The following is a 19733-nucleotide window of genomic DNA, read 5'->3' as shown; positions in this document are numbered from 1 at the left end:
AACCTTTACCATAAAGACTGATTCAAAGTATTTTTTTAACTCCTCTGCCATTTCCTGGCTCCCCATTGTTATTTCCGTAGCCATGTTTGCTAAGGTTCTTGTGTTCACTTTGACCTCTCTCTTCCTTTTCATATGTTAAAAGAAGCTTTTTCTGTCACTTCTTATATTACTTCCTAGTTGCCCTTTTATTTTTATTTTCTTCCTCTTAATTTTATTTTTGGTGAACTTTTGTTGCCTTTTAAAACTTTCCCAATCTTCTGATTTGCCACTAAGCTTTGCCTTATTGCATGTTTTTCCTTTCAATTTGGTACTATCCTTTTCAATTTGGTACTTTCTTTGTTAACCATTGTCATTTTACCCACTGTCTGGAATCCTCCTTTCTCACTGGGATTTAACTTTGTTCTGAGTGGTTAACTTATTTTAAATGTTTGCCATTGTTCATCAACTGTCTTTTCTGTTAAACCTTTTACCTGTGCACAACAGCCAACTCCAACTCTGCCCTCATGCTCATGTAATTATCCTTTTTTAAAGTTTAGCACAGTTGTTTCTGTCTCAGGTTTCTCAGTCCCATCTTAAAGCTAAACCTAAGAACCTAAGAAGGGAACCTAAAAATTTCCTTGCTTTCAACTTATCGAGGTGCTAACCGATAGGGTCCATTGTGTGTTGTACCTCATGTGTTATTTGTGGCTCACTAAGTGTCATACAAAATAAATGAGAGTTAGATAGGTTTGCACTGTAAAGCCTAACTTCTTTATTCATGATGTGTAAGTCAATGAGGCTTAATTTCAGTTTGAATTTTGTTTGAATTTTGTGAGGAAACAGAAGCTGGAAGATTGCCTAGTTTAAAACTGATGGAAGAATCTGCAGAGGTCCTCCACAGAATCTTATGAAAAGAAACTAAACTCAGCTGAATTAGCTTGGAAGTATTGGAAAAGTAACTAGAACCAGGAGCTGAGGCATCCACAGTCAAGACATGGTAAATGAAAGTTTTACATGTGAGAATAGCTGGAGCTAAGATAAATTAAGGGCAGTTTCCAGTCGACTGTGGCATGCATTAATATATGAGAACTCTTGGGGAATTAAGAAATTAACCAGAGTACATAACATGTGTAGTTGTAAACTATAGAGGTAACATGCTTATATTTGCTTTATTTAATTTGCTCTATATACAAGTGTGTTTGTGTTTTAGTTTAAGAAAAATGTGAAATTTTGTGGCTTAGTTGTCTTTTGCTAAAATGAGATTTTTCTTTATAAACTAGTGGTTCTGAACGAGTTTGTAACACCTATGCCCGGGGAATTCAGTTAAGGAGCTGAAATTGTATGTAGCTTCCCAACCTTTGTAAAAATGATGTCAATGACCTACAAAATTTCTGAGGCATCATTTATGTATACAGCTGCTCCTTGGAAGAAGCCAGAGGCGAAGATTATCAAAGCCACGGTGTCTTTGAGTACTTCAGAGAATGGGGTGTGCAGTGCTGCACTATATTATGTAACTTTGTGATCTCTGCACCATTCTTTCTTGATTATCTGAAGTTTGCTTTGACTTCAAAAGCAGATCCAATGTCGCCTTGTCTGCCCTTCTCATGGCCAGAACTTTATCCTTCCTGTGTAACTCCTTAATGTCACTGATCCTGTAACTTATGAATCAGCCTCCTGGTGCCAGCAATTACCTTCCATGTGCTCAGGTGGCCTCCCAATTGTGTTTGAAAGATTTTCCCTTCATCACAATGTCAACAGGGTGATAACACCCTGTGCTACCTAAGTGCCTACAGACCATTTTCAGTGAAACTTGTGTTGATGGTGATGGTGTCTGTATGCAGTGGCCTACCTTCAAGCCGTTATCCATTTTAAGCACCTTGTTAATTTGTTGGGCAGCCATGTGTTAAGACATGGCGGTGAACCCTTCTGTTAATTAAACCAAACACCCAGAAAAGCTCAGCTCACCTTGTAATCTTTTAAAATATGAGTGATAGAGAACTCCCAAATTCCACGATTTAAAGAAAATAATCAATTTATTCTTTAACTCTAAAAGTGAACATTAAACAACAACTATTCACAACTCAAAGCCCCCCTTTCTCTTAACTGTTTATTATCTACCTCCAACTCTATAACAATATACTGTTCCAATGGAAAACACTTAGTAAAATTACATTAACTTCATTTCAAAACCATTTAGTGGCTTTCATCTTCGATGTCTGTCCTCTTCCACCTGAAGATCTCCCTGGGTCATCTTTTTACTGTGAAGATGTTTCATATGAAAAAAGTACCTTTGATAGAGAATATTTCAACCTTTTGGGTCTCCCTCTCAACATCAATTACTCTCTTGGTGGCAGTTACTCTGTCTGACTTTCAAACTGCCTGCTGCTTTTATATCCCCAACATCGGATTGTCTCATTGGTTCGATGTTGGCTAAACGTGATTGTTTTTAGTATCCTGGGGCATAATTTAAACTGATTGGTTAAATTTGAATCTTCTAATCTTCTGAAGTTGCTTAAATTCTGTCCTGATTGCAAATCTGCCCGTTACTGTCTTTGTCAAAACAGCAACCAACTCAGGTCTCTATTTCACAGCCAGATGTTACAAATTTTCCTGTATACACTGAGATTGCTAGTTAGTCATCACAGGCGCTTGTTAGCTCTCAGTTTAGCTCTCAGTTCAGAATAGCATTTACTCTCTCTTAAAGTTCCAGTAAATGATGTATCAGCCTCCATCACCTGGCTTGCCCCAAATTCCATGTGTGACCAGTGGATGTGCTCCAAAATCTGAACCAGTTACTCCTTACTCTCTGAGATATTTAATGGCACAGTTGAACTAATTAGAGGACGGGGCAGATTTTCAGGGCTGGCCACCCTTTACCCTGATGAACCCTGTCAGCACAGTGAATGGTGAAGGAGAACCAGGCACTTTAGACCATGCTGGGATTTTTTTTATCACCTCCTTTCCCACCACTGACAAGACCTATTTGTTCACTAGATGTGGGCATCATTGGCTGGCCCAGCATTTATTGATAAAACCATACAGCTGTGTACTCCACTCATCCACCCCAACCTGTCAAGAATTGGGCAAACCCAGTTGATATCTTTACATGACCAACTAATGGCCACATATGGACTGCTTCTTACCCAGCCACAATTTTGTGACTGGTGGCAGGAGATTAGGAATGAGCGAGTGAAGCCTGGTAGCTAAGTCTGTTTGGCCCTTTGGTGGTGGAGCAGGCACTTCTATCAGTGGCCATTTTCCCAATCAGGGCCCCAACCTCACCAAATTCTTCCCCTTGCCTCTGGATGCTCTTTTTACATCCAAACGTTCAAACAAGACCCCACCACCTCCCACCCAGCTTAGGCCTGGCCTCCACTCTCAGTAGTCACCTCTACTGGTGGACACCCAGCACTTAGGCTCATGGAAAAATGTGTAGACCAAGCAGTGATTATTGTTCCTCATGTCAATGCTGGGACTAGAGAGCTGCCACCAGCTATATTGACTAGTAGCTCTCCAAAGAGGGCATTTTCCCTAGGTGAGGGGATGGATGTTCTGACTAAAGATAATTAATCCTACATACAACATTGCTATCAGCAGGGTGCATTCTCCTCTGACTTGTGGTGAATTGGATGGTCTCGCCATCTGAAGAATCCTACCTCTTATTTCATCCAACTCACTACCCTTTCACAGACAGTGTACCACTTCCATCACCCTACTAATTTTCAGTGACACTGCTTCATACACTTCTGTAGTCTTTTATAAACAGACACTGTATTCCTTTCTCACTCTTCTGTGGTTTATAGTCGCTTTTGTTTAATTATTGGAGTCTTAACGGTGTGGATTATATTTAGTATAAACTATGGTTTAGTGATTGGTACTTGAATGCTGTGCAATTTAAAAACATAAAAGATTTATAGCACAGGAAAAAATACATTTCATCAATCATTATTTATCCGGCTTTAAAAGAGTTATCTAACCTAATCCCACTTCTCAGTTCTTGTTCTATTGTACTACAGATTACTGTCTTCAAGCGTATATCCAAATTTTATTTAAAATGTGATCTGGATTCCTGCCTCTTCCAGCCTTTCAGCTACTGAGCTCTCAACCACACCATGCCCTGAATGAAAAAGTCTCCCAAATTTCTCTCTAATACTTCTACCAACTGTTTTAAATCTGTCTCCTCAAAATCAATTTATCGCTAACAGGAATATGTCTAGTCTAGGCACAGTATAATTTTATATAGCTCAATTAAATCTCTCTTTAACCTCCTTTGTTTGAAGAAGGTCCCAGCCCTCTAATCTTGTTAAATTGCTAAAATTCAGTTCTGACAGTAAATCTGCCTTGTACTGTCTTTGGTGAAATTGTATCCGCATGTCATGAAGATGTTATATCATCAGAATTGTACTGTAGCTGCAGTCAAAACATGTGGCACTGGAAAAGCACAACAGGTCAGGCAGCATCCAAGGAGCAGTGTTTCGGGCATAAGCCCTTCATCAGGAATGTGGGCAGGGGGGGAGTGGTTGTGGGGAGGATTGAGAGATAAATGGGGTGGGAGTGGTGGGGCTGAGGGGAAAGTAGCTGGGAAGGTGATAGGTAGTTGCTGGCGGGGTGGGGAGAGGGGTGATGAGGAAACTGGTTGGAGGGTCCCAAGGCAGAAGATGAGATGTTCTTCCTCCAGGTGTCGGGTGGCTAGGATTTGGCACCCCCCCCCCCCCCGCTCCTGATGAAGGGCTTATGCCCGAAACGTTGAATCTCCTGCTTCACGGATGCTGCCTGACCTCCTGTGCTTTCTCAGTACCACACTCTGATTTCCAGCATCTGCAGTCCTCACTGTCTCCAATATTCTAGCTGCACCCTAGTTCAAGTTTTAAGCAGTTCAAAGTTAAGTTATTTGATTTTATATTCTAGGTTGCAGGCAATAAAGGAAAATTTCCTGCATGCATTTTCTACTTGTCCAGTAATCCTCCAGAATCTGTGAACATGCAGCCTATTCTTTCATATTTCTTGGAGTCCTCCAGTTCATTGTGTATTCCTTGTCTTGTTTGTCTTCCCCAACTATATTGGAGGGGTGGGGTTCAAAGGCAGAGGTGCAAGATGTGGATGGGATGCAGTTTAATCTTCTCCAGCTTGTCATTTTTCTTCCCACTTGATTAATTCACTTCTATCTCCTTGATTTCCATGTCACTATCATTTAGAGTCATAGAGATATACAACACCGAAACAGACCCTTTGGTCCAATTCGTCCATGCTGACCAGATATCCGAACCTAATGTAGTCCCATTTGCCAGCACTTGGCCCATATCCCTCTAAACCCTTCCTATTCATGTACCCATTCAGATACCTTTTCAATGCTGCAATTGTACCAGCCTCCACCACTTCCTCTGGCAGCTCATTCCATACACGTACCACCCTCTGTGTGAAAAAGTTGATAATTAGGACCCTTTTATATCTTTCCCCTCTCACCCTAAACCTATGCCCTCTAGTTCTGGACTCCCTGGCCCTAGTGAAAAGAATTTGTCTATTTATCCTATCCATGCCCCTCATAATTTTGTAAACCTTTATAAGGTGACCCTCAGGCTCCAACCCTCCAGGGAAAACAGTCCCAGCCTGTTCAGCCTCTCCCTATAGCTCCAATCCTCCAACCCTGGCAACATCCTTATAAATCTTTTCTGAACCGTTTCAAGTGTCACAACATCCTTCTGACAGCAAGGAGACCAGAATTGCTCACAATATTCCAAAAGTAGCCTAACCAATGTCCTGTACAGCCGCAATGTGATCAGCTCTCATTTTGTGTGCAAAATTCTTAATCATTTAGGGAATAGATTCTCACAGGTGTGGTTTATATTTAGAGTAAAACTTTGTTTTGTGATTGAATCCTGAATGGTGTGTGCTGCATTTGCTGTGGTTAGTCACTGGATCCTCACTGCTTCAGTTAATATTTACTGTAGCTTATTCTCAACTGACTTCCCCCTTCCCCCTTTGACTCTACTTTCAACAATAAGCTGTCATGGATCTCCTTGTCACAAAAGCTGTGACAGTCTTCAGAAGGCTCGATGTTGAGAGTGCCACCAAATTAGCGCTGACGGTGCAATATTCTATTAAAGTAGTGGGACAAGATTTAGTATGTCTTTAAGAACATTGTATGTAACGATCTATGATATTTACCAACTTAATATCTCAGCTAAATAGCCCCTCTGAACCTATGTTACCCCCATTTAATGTTGAAACCCACATTTGTGAAGCTGTAATGTTCAGACTTAGCTATTCCAGGCTGCCCAAGCCTCACACCCTCATCATTACGGTTTGAAGCTTATCCAGAGCTCTGCTGTGTGTGATCTACTTTGCTCCAACTTCTACTTTTGAACCATCCCTGTTCTCACTGACCTGCTTTGGCAATGTCTTAAGTTTAGAAATATCATCCTTATGTTTGCATTCCATCATGGACTTCATTCTCCCTTTCTATAAAATTTCCTCTGGTCCAACTATCTGTTCTTTTTACTCTCAACATCAATGCATCCTCCCTTTCCATCACTCAGCTATTAGAGCGGCACTGCCAGTTGCTTAGCTGTGTCCAATTATTTATGCAAAGAATAATCAAGCATAAAAACTAAGTTCTATAACAATTTATTGGAAACTGACTTCTACTTCTTTATATTATTAATTCTGTGAAATTGATAAAAAGTTAGCTTTATTAGAATGGCTGGTTAAAATTGGAGAATTTGGAAGCATTTTATATATACCCTGGAGGTTGCTGTTTTAAGTTTTGATAGACTCTGAGATAGTTATAGAACATCATAAATGTCACTCAACTGGTGTAATTGGTTTTGATTTTCTTTCCATACAGATCTTCACTGTACAGTTGACCCTGGGAGATCAAAGCTGGGAAGCAGAAGGGAGTAGTATTAAAAAGGCTCAACATGCTGCTGCAGCCAAAGCACTGAGTGAGACTAATCTCCCGAAACCATGCCCACGGCCACCAAAAACTATCATGAATAATAATCCAGGTACTGGAGCATTTCACGCTAATCATTTGAGTTTCATATTTGTATCAAATTAATTAAAATAGCCATAGTCTTAGAGGCAGCCATAGGGCTGCTCTTCCATTAGAAAGAGAGGCCTGGTAGTGAGTTTAACCTGAAACTCACCATGCCTCAGGTGAGTTTGAAAAGGCAGAACGTTCACGGTAACCTCAGCTGATGTGGGAATTGAACCCACGCTGTTGGTGTCACTTTGCATTGCAAACCAGCCATCCAGCTAACTGACCCCTGTATATTGTCCAGGTGCTGGTGTAACAATTGAGATACTTTACATATAGCATTTATAGAATGTGAATATTTTAATTACCATTTTGTTGTTTTTTTTTCCTTTGCATGTATTATATAGAATGCATAGCATAGAAACATTCACTCCATGTCCTCCAAATAAGCCTCCTTTCACTCCTCTTTATCTCGCCCTATCAGCACAACCTTCCATCCCTTTCTCTCTCATATGTTTTTCTAAATTTCCCTTTAAATTAATCCTGGTTAGCCTTGGATTTCAGTGAAGCATAATGGCAAATCATTTTGAAAGTTTGAATTATTACAGTATTACAGCAGTAGGCCTTGTGTTGCTCCTTGAGAAAGCATTTAGATTTATATACAAGATAAATGAAGAATGCAACAGCAAAACCCTCAGTTGTCCTATTTCCATTATTGTTTTTAAGCCTTTCAATTCAAGTTAACAATGCAGATACAGCAAACTAAGAAACTTGCTTTTATATAGTGTTTCGTGACCACAGGACATATGAAAGTACTTTTGAAGTGTAGTTGCTGTAGTAATGTAGGAAACATGGTAGCTAATCTTCAATAGTACCCTATAGTCTCATTATTCAAGATTGATACATACAGGCATAACTGATAGACTGTTGAAATTTGTGGGATAATATGAGCCTGTGTTAAGCCTCAATAATTTTGTAGTCTATTAGGGGCGGCACGGTGGCACAGTGGTTAGCACTGCTGCCTCACAGCGCCAGGGACCTGGGTTCAATTCCCGCCTCAGGCGACTGACTGTGTGGAGTTTGCACGTTCTCCCTGTGTCTGCGTGGGTTTCCTCCGGGTGCTCCGGTTTCCTCCCACAGTCCAAAGATGTGCGGGTCAGGTGAATTGGCCATGCTAAATTGCCCATAGTGTTAGGTAAGGGGTATATGTAGGGGTATGGGTGGGTTGCGCTTCGGCGGGTCGGTGTGGACCTGTTGGGCTGAAGGGCCTGTTTCCACACTGTAAGTAATCTAATCTAATCTATTCTGAAGCTTTGCCAATTGAATAGTGAACTACTGTTGAACAAGTAATCTCTAATTCCTTATTCTCACTATGAAACATATCTTCTAAATGAATCTTTCCCAATCCTCTACTGTCCCCTCCAACAAGAAGTTCAAAGGGCACCTTTGCTCGTTGGGGGGGGGGAGGTGTTGATGGGACTGGTCGTCGAGGAGACAGGTGGTATCAGCATGGGAGAGAGCTGTGCTGTTGGGGCCAGTTGTTTTCCAGGGGAGAGACTGTGGTGGGTTATAGGCAGAGGGAATGCTGTCCAGTCCAGTGGCAGGGGGCTTTCAGGTCGCACGAAGAGAGGTGAGTGTCTGGTCCCACGCAAAGATGATGGTGTCTTGGGGTCAGGTTCTGGATTCGGTTAGGATTTTGAGGTTGTGGTAAATTGGAGGGTCTGTTTAATAATTACTCAGGCATTAGTCTACATTTTAATTGCCTACCTAAGTAACTATTTACTCAGCTGCAGCAGAGCCCTCCAAATTTCTCATTTAGATAACTTTGGAGGGTTCCATGGATAGAGGAAATGCCCAGTGCAGTCTCCAATTTTCTGTCAGTTCACTTGTAGTCTGCTATTTCAGTGATTCTGCAGGATCCCAATGCACAATTCTCATCTGTACTACAGAGGTGCTAATCTGACTACTGAAAAATGGGGGCTATTTGCAGATGGAAGGAGGTTTCTCTGCCTCTGCAATGCTGGGTTAAAAGTTCTTTTTTGACTAGAATTGTACAGAGTAAGGCCACACTTCACTCCAGCTACCATTGGAATAATCCTTACTTTGATCCTCGACATGTTGGACATTTGCACCATTACATGTGAAGTTTGTAGACAGGAATAATGTGAGGCAAAAGTGAGGACTGCAGATGCTAGAAACCAAAGTCTAACTTAGAGTGATGCTGGAAAAGCACAGCAGGTCAGGCAGCATCTGAGGAGCAGGAAAATCAACATTTCGGGCAAAAGCCCTTCATCAGGAATGGAGACAAGGAGCCTCCAGGGTGGAGAGATAAAATGAACAACATGATATCATTCCCCCATCAGTATGTCATAACGTCATAAACAACAAAAATTGATCAAGATAAATATAGCTGTATGAGAAAAAAACATCAATTTGACTAACATTTTTATATCTATCAGTAATACTGTGAATTATTAAATAACCAGTATTTGTCCCAGAGTGAATATTAAACAAAATAATATATATATATGTCAACAGAAATTGTTGATTTTATCAAGACGGTGAATAAAAAGGTTCAGTTGTTTAGTCATATTTGTAGAGGTTATTGAAAGTTTTGTTTTGGGGTTTCAGGTAGTATAACACCAACTGTAGAGCTGAATGGTCTTGCGATGAAGCGAGGAGAACCTGCTATCTATAGACCATTGGAGCCAAAGCCAGTGCCCAATTACAGAGCCAACTATAACTTCAAGGGCATGTACAATCAAAGGTTAGTCTTGCAAGCTTATTATTCATTAGTAAATTAATTGTTAATTAACATGCTTATTTGTTTTTAATTCAGATTTTTATGAATCTCTCCTAAGAATAAATATGATTTAGACATATTTACAATAAGTTTCCTTCAAGATCAATAATAAATATTTTGCCTGAATTGCGCTGCTTAACCTCAGAAGGAAAACAATTTTTTCTTTTAGGTTTGCATCTGTGTGTGGAATGTAGTGCTCCAGAGTAGTTTATCTTTTTAAATATTTGCAACTTATATGACTTGGGTCTCACTTTTTTAAAAAACTCTTTTGGGAAGAAAGAAGTAACAACACAAGGCAATTCGAAGCATCTGATTAAAGTTATTTTTAGGTTCAACAATATGTTTTTGAACAAGTATTTTATGAAATGTTGCAGTTTCTAGATTGACTTAAAACCCATGTCAAGTTAGTTCCTTTATTTCTGTTTTGTTAGTTAAAGAGAATGTAAGAGTTCTTGACAGTTACATGTAAATGCTACAAAACAACTCTAATGTAGCTGACAGCATAGCGTTTTCACAATACCTCTGTCTGTTTAAATATATTGGCTCTTCTTGTCATATAGTTTTCACCTTTCTGTGTCCATTATGGTACTTTCTAGTTTTTATTTCCTCAGGTCTATAATCATATTCACATTTTTTATGTGCTGTCACATGATTGAAAATTTTATACCTGCCATTACAGTGTTGTCATTTCCCTTTGGCTGTCAGGTTTGGTTCATAGGCTCTAATTAATAACTTGATTCAAATGCCATCAATCTATGTTAACTCCAAACATTATATGAAAGCTTTCCTTATAATTAAATTCACACGATGTCATCGTTGTTTCCCCGTGACACTTGCAACCTGTAAATTCTGCTGTGCATTCCAGAATCAGTCGAGATAAAGTGAATCATTAAGGTAACCTTCAGCACCTCCCTATTCTATCAGGTTGAATGAAATAATAGCCCAGCTGACCCCCTTTCCCCCCCAGCCGTGCATTATTGGACCTTTTTTGCCACGATGAATGAACTATTTAAGCTTGTGCAGCAGCCTGGGCAGGTGGATTACATTTTGAGATACGTAATAATAAATCAAACATATTAACTCACATCTACTGACACCATTTTTGTACATTTTGTCCTTCAAAGACCAATATCTGTTTCCAAAGGTTGTAGTATAAGATCTTATTATATATTAATAAGTTCTAAACTCATTAGATGGAGTATTGAATGTATGGCAGGGTGCTACACTTTAGGAATGTAACAGAAAGTGCAAAACAGGCTTGTGAGAATGTTTCCATGGATGAGAAAAGTTGGTTGCAAGGATAGTTGGGTCAGTTTACCTTACGGAGAAGAAGGCTGACGGGAAATTTGACAGAAGGATCTTTGGTAGAGTAGTTGGGAGTACTGGATCCACAGTTTTAAAGCGTTTTACAAAAGAAGTGTGAGGTGAGGAAATATATTTTTACAAAGCGAGTGGTTTGGATTTGTAATGCCTTACCAAGCAATGTGGTTCAATTGAGAAAATTGAGAGGGCACTGGATTAAATAGAAACAATGCACAAGGTTATGGGTAAAGGCAGAAGTTTGTCACTAAGTCCAAATGCTCAGAGAACCTCTGACCACTGACATTGGCAGAATATAACCAGTGGTGAGTCACAAGGATCTGTGTTAGGGGCTCAGTTGTTCTGTAGTACTGTAAGCAGATCTGGGCAATGCACCTTAGGAAGATTAATTGGCATTGGAAGGAGTACAACGTTGATTTACAAGAATGATTCCTGTACTTCTAGGGTTAAGTTATGAGGAGAGTTTATACAGATTAGGCCTTTTTCTTTAAAATATAGAAGGTTGAGGGGTGATAGGATTGAAGTCTTCAAGATATAAAGAGGAAAGATAGGGTAGATAAAGATAAACTATTTCTACTGGTTGGGGATTCTAGAACCAGAGGGCATAGTCTGAAAATTAGGGCTAGCCTGTTCAAGGGAGATGTTAGCAAGCACTTATACACACAAAGGTAGATGTTGCAACTCACTTCCACAAATGAAGCGGATGCTAGATCAGTTGTTAATTTTAAATATGATATGGATGAACTTTTGTTTAGCAAAGATATGAGCCAAAAGCAGGTACACTATATGGAGTTACACCACAGTTTAGCCACAATTTCATTGAATAGTGGAATGAGAGGCTGTTTCTAACTGATGCAGACATGATGGACCAAATGACCTCATTCTAAATAATAATAGTTCTTTGATTCTATAGTTCTGAGATGCTTGGATAAACTACTGCATCTTTTTGAGCAAAGTAAATTTTCTTGGTGTTATGCAAAACAGATAGCATTTGGCTACTTACTACTTTAATAAACTGCAAAAGTCCAGGAATTCTCGAGATTTTACTGTGTACATTGAAGACTGAAAAAGTTCAGGTGGATTACATTCAGGATCAATTTTGAATTTCATTCTATGAAGCATTTTATAAACATTGTAACATTGGTACAGATCAATTCATGTCAGTAGCCCTATTACTCATTGGTGTGTAAGTTTGTATAAGAATTAAGAGCACAGAGCACTGAAGAAATAGGAATCAAAATATAGCTTCTTATTTTTGTTTGTTGCAATATGTTTTGTACTGAAATATTTATCTTTGTGGTGTCCGTGAACACCCTGGACTAAGTCTTTGAGACAGTTTGGCCATCAACAGCGATTGAGAAACAATGTACTTGTAAATAATATAAAATCTGTCTTCCTGACTGCGTGAAGGAGAGGTGTAAATTTGTAATTCCGTACTCCAAAAGTGAAGCTTTGTAAATATAACCTCCACTACCATAACACAGAAATTGCTGGAGAAACTCAGCAGGCATGGCAGCAGCTGTCGAGAATGAATGTTTCAAAGCATTAACTCTGTTCCTCTCCACACTTGCTGGCAGACCAACTGAGTTTCTATTTTAGATTTTCAGCAAGTGAAGTATTTTGCTTTAATCTCCGCTACTACTCCTGCAGGCCTGCAATGCTCTCTTTCAGTAATAAGTATACTCACTGTTAGGATACTGTTTATCCACTAGTTTTATTTTGAGTACAGATAATCATTACGTAAACTCATCATTTCAAATGAGTTCAGGATTTTTTGATAGCAAAGCTATACTTATAATGTCTGCTGTAATTATTGTGTTTAAATCTTTAATGACCACTTAATCATTTACTGAAGAACTCAAGATGAGCCAAAGAACGTTTGATACTGGAAGATGTTAGATATAGGTATAATGATTGCTGATTGTCATTGTAGCCTGCTCCCAACTCTTTCTTAGTGAGAACTCCAATGTTTTGAAAGCTGATGTGTCCTTGTTGAAGAGGATGGGCTCAGCCATTACAACACCACCTATCAAGTTCATTGACCAAATTTGAATAATTGCATTTGCAATTTTTGACCATACATGCTATGAGTGACATCTTCAACAGACAGACTAGCCATTCCAACCTGAGCCAGCGAATCACAAAATCATTACACCAAGACGGACATTATAAGGCCCTCTGTGTCTGTTCCAGCTCTCCAAATGAGCATTTCACTTAGTGCCATTCTCCTGCCTTCTCCCCATAACTGTACATTTTCCTTTGCAAATAACAGTCTTATTCAGCCTTCTTCCATCCCAGACCTTAACAGCTTACTGCAAGAAAGTTTTCTCTTCGAGCATTTTTAGCTGTTTTGCTAACTACTTTAAACCTGTACCCTCTTGTTCTCAATCCCTTTGTGAGTAGTAATAGTTTCTGATTCCCTCTAGTCTGTCCAGACCTCTTTGAATTTTGAATTCTGGAGCCTGCTCTCCCCTCTCCAAGGAAAAGAGTCTTAACTTCTCCAATCTATCTCCTTAACTGAACTTCCTTATCTCTGGAACCATTCTCATGAATCTTTTATGCATTCTCTCCAATGTCTTCATATCCTTTCTAAATGCGACACTCAGAACTGAATACAATGCTTCAGCTGAAGCTGCACTAATTAATATACTCCAGCTCAAGAAAATCTCCTTGTCCTTGTACTCTAAGACATAATAATGAATCCTGGGCTACTGTATGATTTATTGACTGCCCTCTCAACCATACACATAATCAGGTCCTTGTGCTTCGGATTCCCTTCAGAAACTGAACCCATTATTTCATATTGTCACTCCTTGTTTTTCTTTCCAAAGTGAATCACATTGAATTTCATCTGGCCTCTATCTGCCCAATCCAACAACTTGTCAATGTCCTTTTGAATTCCTATACTATTCTCCTCATAGATAGTTTTATAATGCTTCCATTATAGGTTTCTTATCACCTGCAAATTTTGCAATTGTGCCCCGTCACCAAGGTCTAGGTAATTTCCAGATGAGGTTTTCTAGATTCCGAGAGAAACCAATCCTCAAACCTGAAGTCTGCCTTCTGCCTGGCTCCCATTCCCAAAGTCTATTCTTACTGTCAATGTCCCTTTCCACCACTAGGGACTTGAGTTGCTCCTCTCACTCCCAACTTCACTCCCATCCTGTCTCTTGGCATGGCTCTTGCCCTGCTCTCAGCATGCTTCCCAGTCTGGCTCCTATCTGGTTCCAGACCTTGCCCCAACCTTGCTTTATATCCTGTTCTCTCTAGCCTTTAGTTCCTCTTGTTTCCGTTTTTTTTGTTATTCATTTATTGGTTGTAGACATTTACTGTCTCTCCTAAATTTTCCTGCATTCTGTATGCTATTATGCAGAGACTTTGAGGATTTTGACTCAGCAGCGGTAAAGGAACAGGAATTTGTTTTAAGTCAGGGGAGTGACTGGTTTGGAGGACAGCTTGGAAGTTGTGGTTTTCCCATGTATCTGTAGCCATTATCCTTCTCGAAGATAGAGGTTGCATGTGGGGAAGAGTCTGTGGGAGGATCCTTGGTGAGCAACATTGCTGCCATTGTACATTGGTGGTGAATGGAATGAATGAGGAAAGTGGTGGGCAGTATGTTAATCAAGCAGGCTGCTTTGTCCTAAAAGCTTTTTAAGTGCTTTTGGAGCTGCACCCATCCAGACAATGGAGAGTATCCCATTGACTTGGAGATAGTAAGGACTGCAGATGCTGGAAGTCAGAGTCAATAGGTCTGGACCTGGGAAAGCACAGCAGGCCAGACAGCAGGAAAGTCAAGTTTTCGGGCCGAAATTCTTTGTCAGAATTACAGGGTATTCCATCACACATCTGACTTGTGCCAGTGGACACACATTGGGGAGTCAAGAGGTGAAGTACTTTCCACAGGAGTCCCAGTCGCTGGCTTGCTCTTGTGGTCACAATATTTATATAACGGTTTCGTTAAATAATTAGACTCTCCATTGTTTGGGATGGTCATTGCTTTGAAATGTGTGGCATGAATGTTACTTGCCACTTATTAGTCCATATCTCGATATTGTCTGGGTCTTGCTGTATGTGAACATGACCTGCTTCATTGTCCAAAAAGTCATGAATGATGCTGAATATTATGCATTGCCACTTTTGATCTTACAATAAAAGGAATGTTATTGATAAAGTAGCTGAAGATGATTGGTCCTAGGACACCATCCTGACGAGCTCCTATGGTATTGGTCTGGACGGAGATAATTGACCTCCACCAGCCACAACAATCTTCCTTTGTATTAGGTATGACTCTAATCAATGGTGAGTTTTCTCATAGATTCCCATTTATTCAGTTTTGCTAAGGTTCTTTGATATCACACTGTGTCAAATGCTGACTCGGTGTCAAGGGCAGTCAGTTTCTCCTCACCTCTGGGGTTTAGCTTTTCTGTCATGGTTGGACTAAGGCCTGTAATGATTTCAAGAACTGAATAGTCCTGGCAGAACTAAAACTGAGCATCAGTGAGCAGGTTATTTCTGAAAAAGTGCCACTTGATTGCACTGACAATGAACCTTTCCATCACTTTGCTAATGAATGACAGTAGATTATGGGGCAGTAATTAGTTGGTTTGGATTTGTCTTGCTTTTTGTGGACAAATCATACCCAGGCAGTTTTTACACAGTGCAAGACAGATGTCAAGATTGTGGCTGTTTAGCTCCTCTTCAGCCCTCAGCTCCTGTTCCCCTCTGTGATCTTATCTTTAAAATCCCAGATTTCTGTTGTCTCTACGAGTTTAGAACTTTGATTGTAGGCTCTTCCTTGTCCTTTTCCACACCAACATGAATCTAAGAGTTAAATCTATCTCAGTTAAACCTCTAAACCTTTTACGTTATGACCATCACAGTTAATTGGAGTTGAAATTCACAATTGTCATGACGCTATTGCTTTTACACTTCCCTGAAAATTGCCTGCTCACCTGCTACTCTAATTCTCAGACTTTAAGGACTTTTTGAAGACTAAGACTTACAAGATTTACTGGGATGTTGCCGCGATTGGAGAGTTTGATCTATAGGCAGAGGTTGAATAGGCTGGGGCTTTTAACCCTGGAGCATCGGAGGCTGAGGGGTGACTTTATGAAATCATGACGGGCATGGATAGGGTGAATAGGTCTTTTTCCCAGGGTATGGTAGTCTAAACCTAGAGGGTGTTGGTTTAATGTGTGAGGGGAAAGATTTAAAAGGGACTTGATGGACAACCTTTTCACACAGAGGGTGCTGCATGTATAGAACGAGTGGCAAGAGGAGGTCCTGGAGGCTGGTAGAATTTCAAGATTTAAAAGGCATCTGGATAGATACACCAATAGGAAGGATTTCTAGGGATATGGGTGAAAAGTGAGCAAATGAGAGTAGATCAGTTTCGGATATCTGTTCGGCATGGACGAGTTTTTATTTCATTTGTGGGATGTGGGTGTTGCTGGCAGGCAAGTATTTTATTGCCTGTGCCTAGTTGCCCTTAAAGTTAGACCAAAGGATTTGTTTCTGTGCTGTATAACTCTATGATGAGGAACTTCAGCTGCTTCCCTTCTGGCTGCTGGCTTCAGGCTTCAATTCTGCACTCAGATTGAAGTCCTGGGTTCCATCTAGTGGCAGACATTGAGTGGTACAACTAGTCTTTTTACTTCATTTGATATTTACATTGATGATCTTCTCCACTAGATGGAGTCCAGTCAAGCTTAAACTGCAATACAGTCATAGAGATGTACAGCATGGAAATAAACCCTTCGGTCTAACTTGTCCATGCCGACCAGATATCCCAACCCAACCTAGTCCCACCTGCCAGCATCCAGCGCATATCCCTCCAAACCCTTCCAATCATATACCAATCCAGATGCCTTTTAAAGTTGCAATTGTACCAGCCTCCACCACTTCCTCTGGCATTGGCGAGTTACCTTTTTGAACCGAGGAACTTCATTTGCGATAGCCAGACCTACAATGCCATTATAAATAGAGTTCCAGGATTTTGACCAACAACACTGAAGAAACAATATGTATTTTCAAGTCAGGAAGGTGAGTGGCTAGGAGAGGAACTTGCAGGCAGCATTCCCGTACATCTGCTACCCTCATGTTTTGATATGTTAGTGGCTATGGCATTGGAAGTTGCTAACTAAAAATCCTTGATGAACTGCTCCAGTGTATTTGCAGATTTAAAAAAAAATATATCCAGCATTTTCATTGATATTGCATTTCTTTTATATTTTTATGTTAAACCTTATTTTATTTATGAATGTGGGCATTTAAGTGCTGGATGTCTTGAAACACATGCAAGTGGATAAATCTCCAGGACCTGATCAGGTATACCCTAGAACTCAGTGGGAATCTAGGGAAATGATTGCTGAGCCCCTTGCTGAGATATTTATATCATTGATAGTCACAGTGAGGTGCCAGAAGACTGGAGGTTGGTTAACATGGTGCCACTGTTTAAGAAGGGTGGTAAGGACAAGCCAGGGAACTATAGACCAGTGAGCCTGACGTTGGTGGTGGACAAGTTGTTGGAGGGAATCCTGAGGGACAGGATGCACATGTATTTGGAAAGGCAAGGACTGATTAGGGATAGTCAGCAGGGCTTTGTGCATGGGAAATCATGTCTCACAAACTTGATTGAGTTTTTTGAAGAAGTAACAAAGAGGATTGATGAGGGCAGAGTGGTGGACGTGATCTATATGGACTTCATTAAGGCGTTCGACAAGGTTCTCTCATGAAATACAGGGAGAACTAGCCATTTGGATGCAGAACTGGCTCAAAACTGGAAGACAGAAGGTGGTTTTGGAGGGTTGTTTTCCAAACTGGAGGCATGTGACCAGTGGAATGCCACAAAGATCGGTGTTGGGTCCACTACTTTTCATCATTTATATAAATGATTTCGATGTGAGCATAAGAGGTGTAGTTACTAAGTTTGCAGATGACACCAAAATTGGAGGTGTAGTGGACAGTGAAGAAGGTTACCTCAGCTTACAACAGGATCGTGATCAGATAGGCCAATGGGCTGAGAAGTGGCAGATGGAGTTTAATTCAGATAAATGTGAGGTGCTGCATTTTGGGAAAGCAAATCTTAGCAGGATTTATACACTTAATGAGAAGGTGCTAGGGAGTGTTGCTGAACAAAGAGACCTTGGAGTGCAGGTTCATAGTTTCTTGAAAGTGGAGTCACAAGTAGATAGGATAGTGAAGAAGGTGTTTATTATTAGATTAGATTCCCTACAGTGTGGAAACAGGCCCTTTGGCCCAATAGGTCCACATCGACACTCTGAAGAGTAACCTACCCAGACCCATTTCCCTCTGACTGATGCACCTAACACTACGGGCAATTTAGTGTGGCCAATCCACCTGACCTGCACATCTTTGGACTGTAGGAGGACACTGGAGCATCCAGAGGAAACCCATGCAGACACAGGGAGAATGTGCAAACTCCACACAGACAGTCACCGGAGGCTGGAATCGAACCTGGGACCCTGGTGCTGTGAGGCAGCTGTGCTAACCACTGAGCCACCTTGCCACCCTTGTTTTCCTTTATTGGTCAGAGTATTAAGTACAGGAGTTGGGAGGTCATGTTGTGGCTATACAGGACATTGGTTAGGCCACTTATGGAATATCGCATGCAATTCTGGTCTCCTTCCTATTGGAAAGATGTTGTGAAACTTGAAAGAGTTCAGAACAGATTTACAAAGTTGTTGGAGGATTTGAGGTATAGTTGAACAGGCTGGGTCTGTTTTCCCTGGAGTGTCGGAGGCTGAGGGGTGTCGTTATAGAGGTTTATAAAATCATGAAGGGCATGGATAGATAGATAGATAAATAGACAAAGTCTTTTCCCTGGGGTAGGGGAGTCCAGAACTAGAGGGCATAGGTTTAGGGTGAAAGGAGAAGGGTGTAAAAGAGACATCCGTGACAAAGTTTTCACGCAGATGGTGAACGGATATGGAATGAGCTGCCGGAGGAAGTGGTGGAGGCTGGTACAATTGCAACATTTAAGAAGCATTTGGATGGGTATATGAATAGGAAGGGTTTGGAGGGATATAGGCAGGGTGCTGGTAGGTGGAACTAGGTTGGGTTGGGATATCTGGTCGGCATGGACAGGTTGGACTGAAGGGTCTGTTTCTGTGCTGTACATCTCTATGATTCTATGACAATATTTAAGTTTACACTGCATTTCAAATTATATTTTAAAGCTTATTCCATTTGAGAAAAGACCCAAAAAACCAGATGTCCAGTATTTCTTTCTATTTAGTGGTTTATTTTATTTTGTAAGCTACATCAGCTAAGAATGCACAAGCCTACATGTTTACAAGAGAGTATTTCAAACTGTACAGCTTTTTTTCTGGGCAAAAAATGTTTGCAGGAGTCTAACTCCAGTTTTAACATAGTTTTCTACTAGGAGCTTATGATTCACTTAAAGCTGTGATTTTTAGGAATGTGACCACAACTTTGCATGAGGACTTATTGTGCAGTCTGTGTTGCCAAGTGTTGCCAAGTGCTACAATTGCAGATAAGATTATCATTGATGCTTCCATAAGTTTAAAATGTTCAAAAAACACTTACCTGAGATGGGGTTGGGTCAGTTCACATTTTGATTGATATTTCAAAGAGGTGTGAGAGGATTTTTTGATGTGGATCATGAATGGGAAC

At 40.4% G+C, this 19733-nt stretch overlaps 1 protein-coding gene across 4 annotated transcripts in view; it reads left to right on the top strand.

The window, feature by feature from the left end:
- stau2 (staufen double-stranded RNA binding protein 2) overlaps positions 1–19733 on the top strand; it is a 370605-nt gene that overhangs the window by 47826 nt on the left and 303046 nt on the right. For all 4 annotated transcript variants that reach the window (XM_060822782.1, XM_060822781.1, XM_060822785.1 and 1 more), the window contains 2 exons: positions 6824–6983; positions 9587–9722. In XM_060822782.1, coding sequence (XP_060678765.1) covers positions 6824–6983; positions 9587–9722 — 296 coding nt within the window. The remainder of the gene's footprint in view (positions 1–6823; positions 6984–9586; positions 9723–19733) is intronic.

Source organism: Hemiscyllium ocellatum, chromosome 4 (genome assembly GCF_020745735.1).
Source record: "Hemiscyllium ocellatum isolate sHemOce1 chromosome 4, sHemOce1.pat.X.cur, whole genome shotgun sequence".
In the NCBI taxonomy this organism is placed as follows: Eukaryota; Metazoa; Chordata; class Chondrichthyes; order Orectolobiformes; family Hemiscylliidae; genus Hemiscyllium; species Hemiscyllium ocellatum.
Note: the sequence above shows the minus strand (reverse complement) of the source record. Positions and strands in the feature narration are given on the sequence as shown.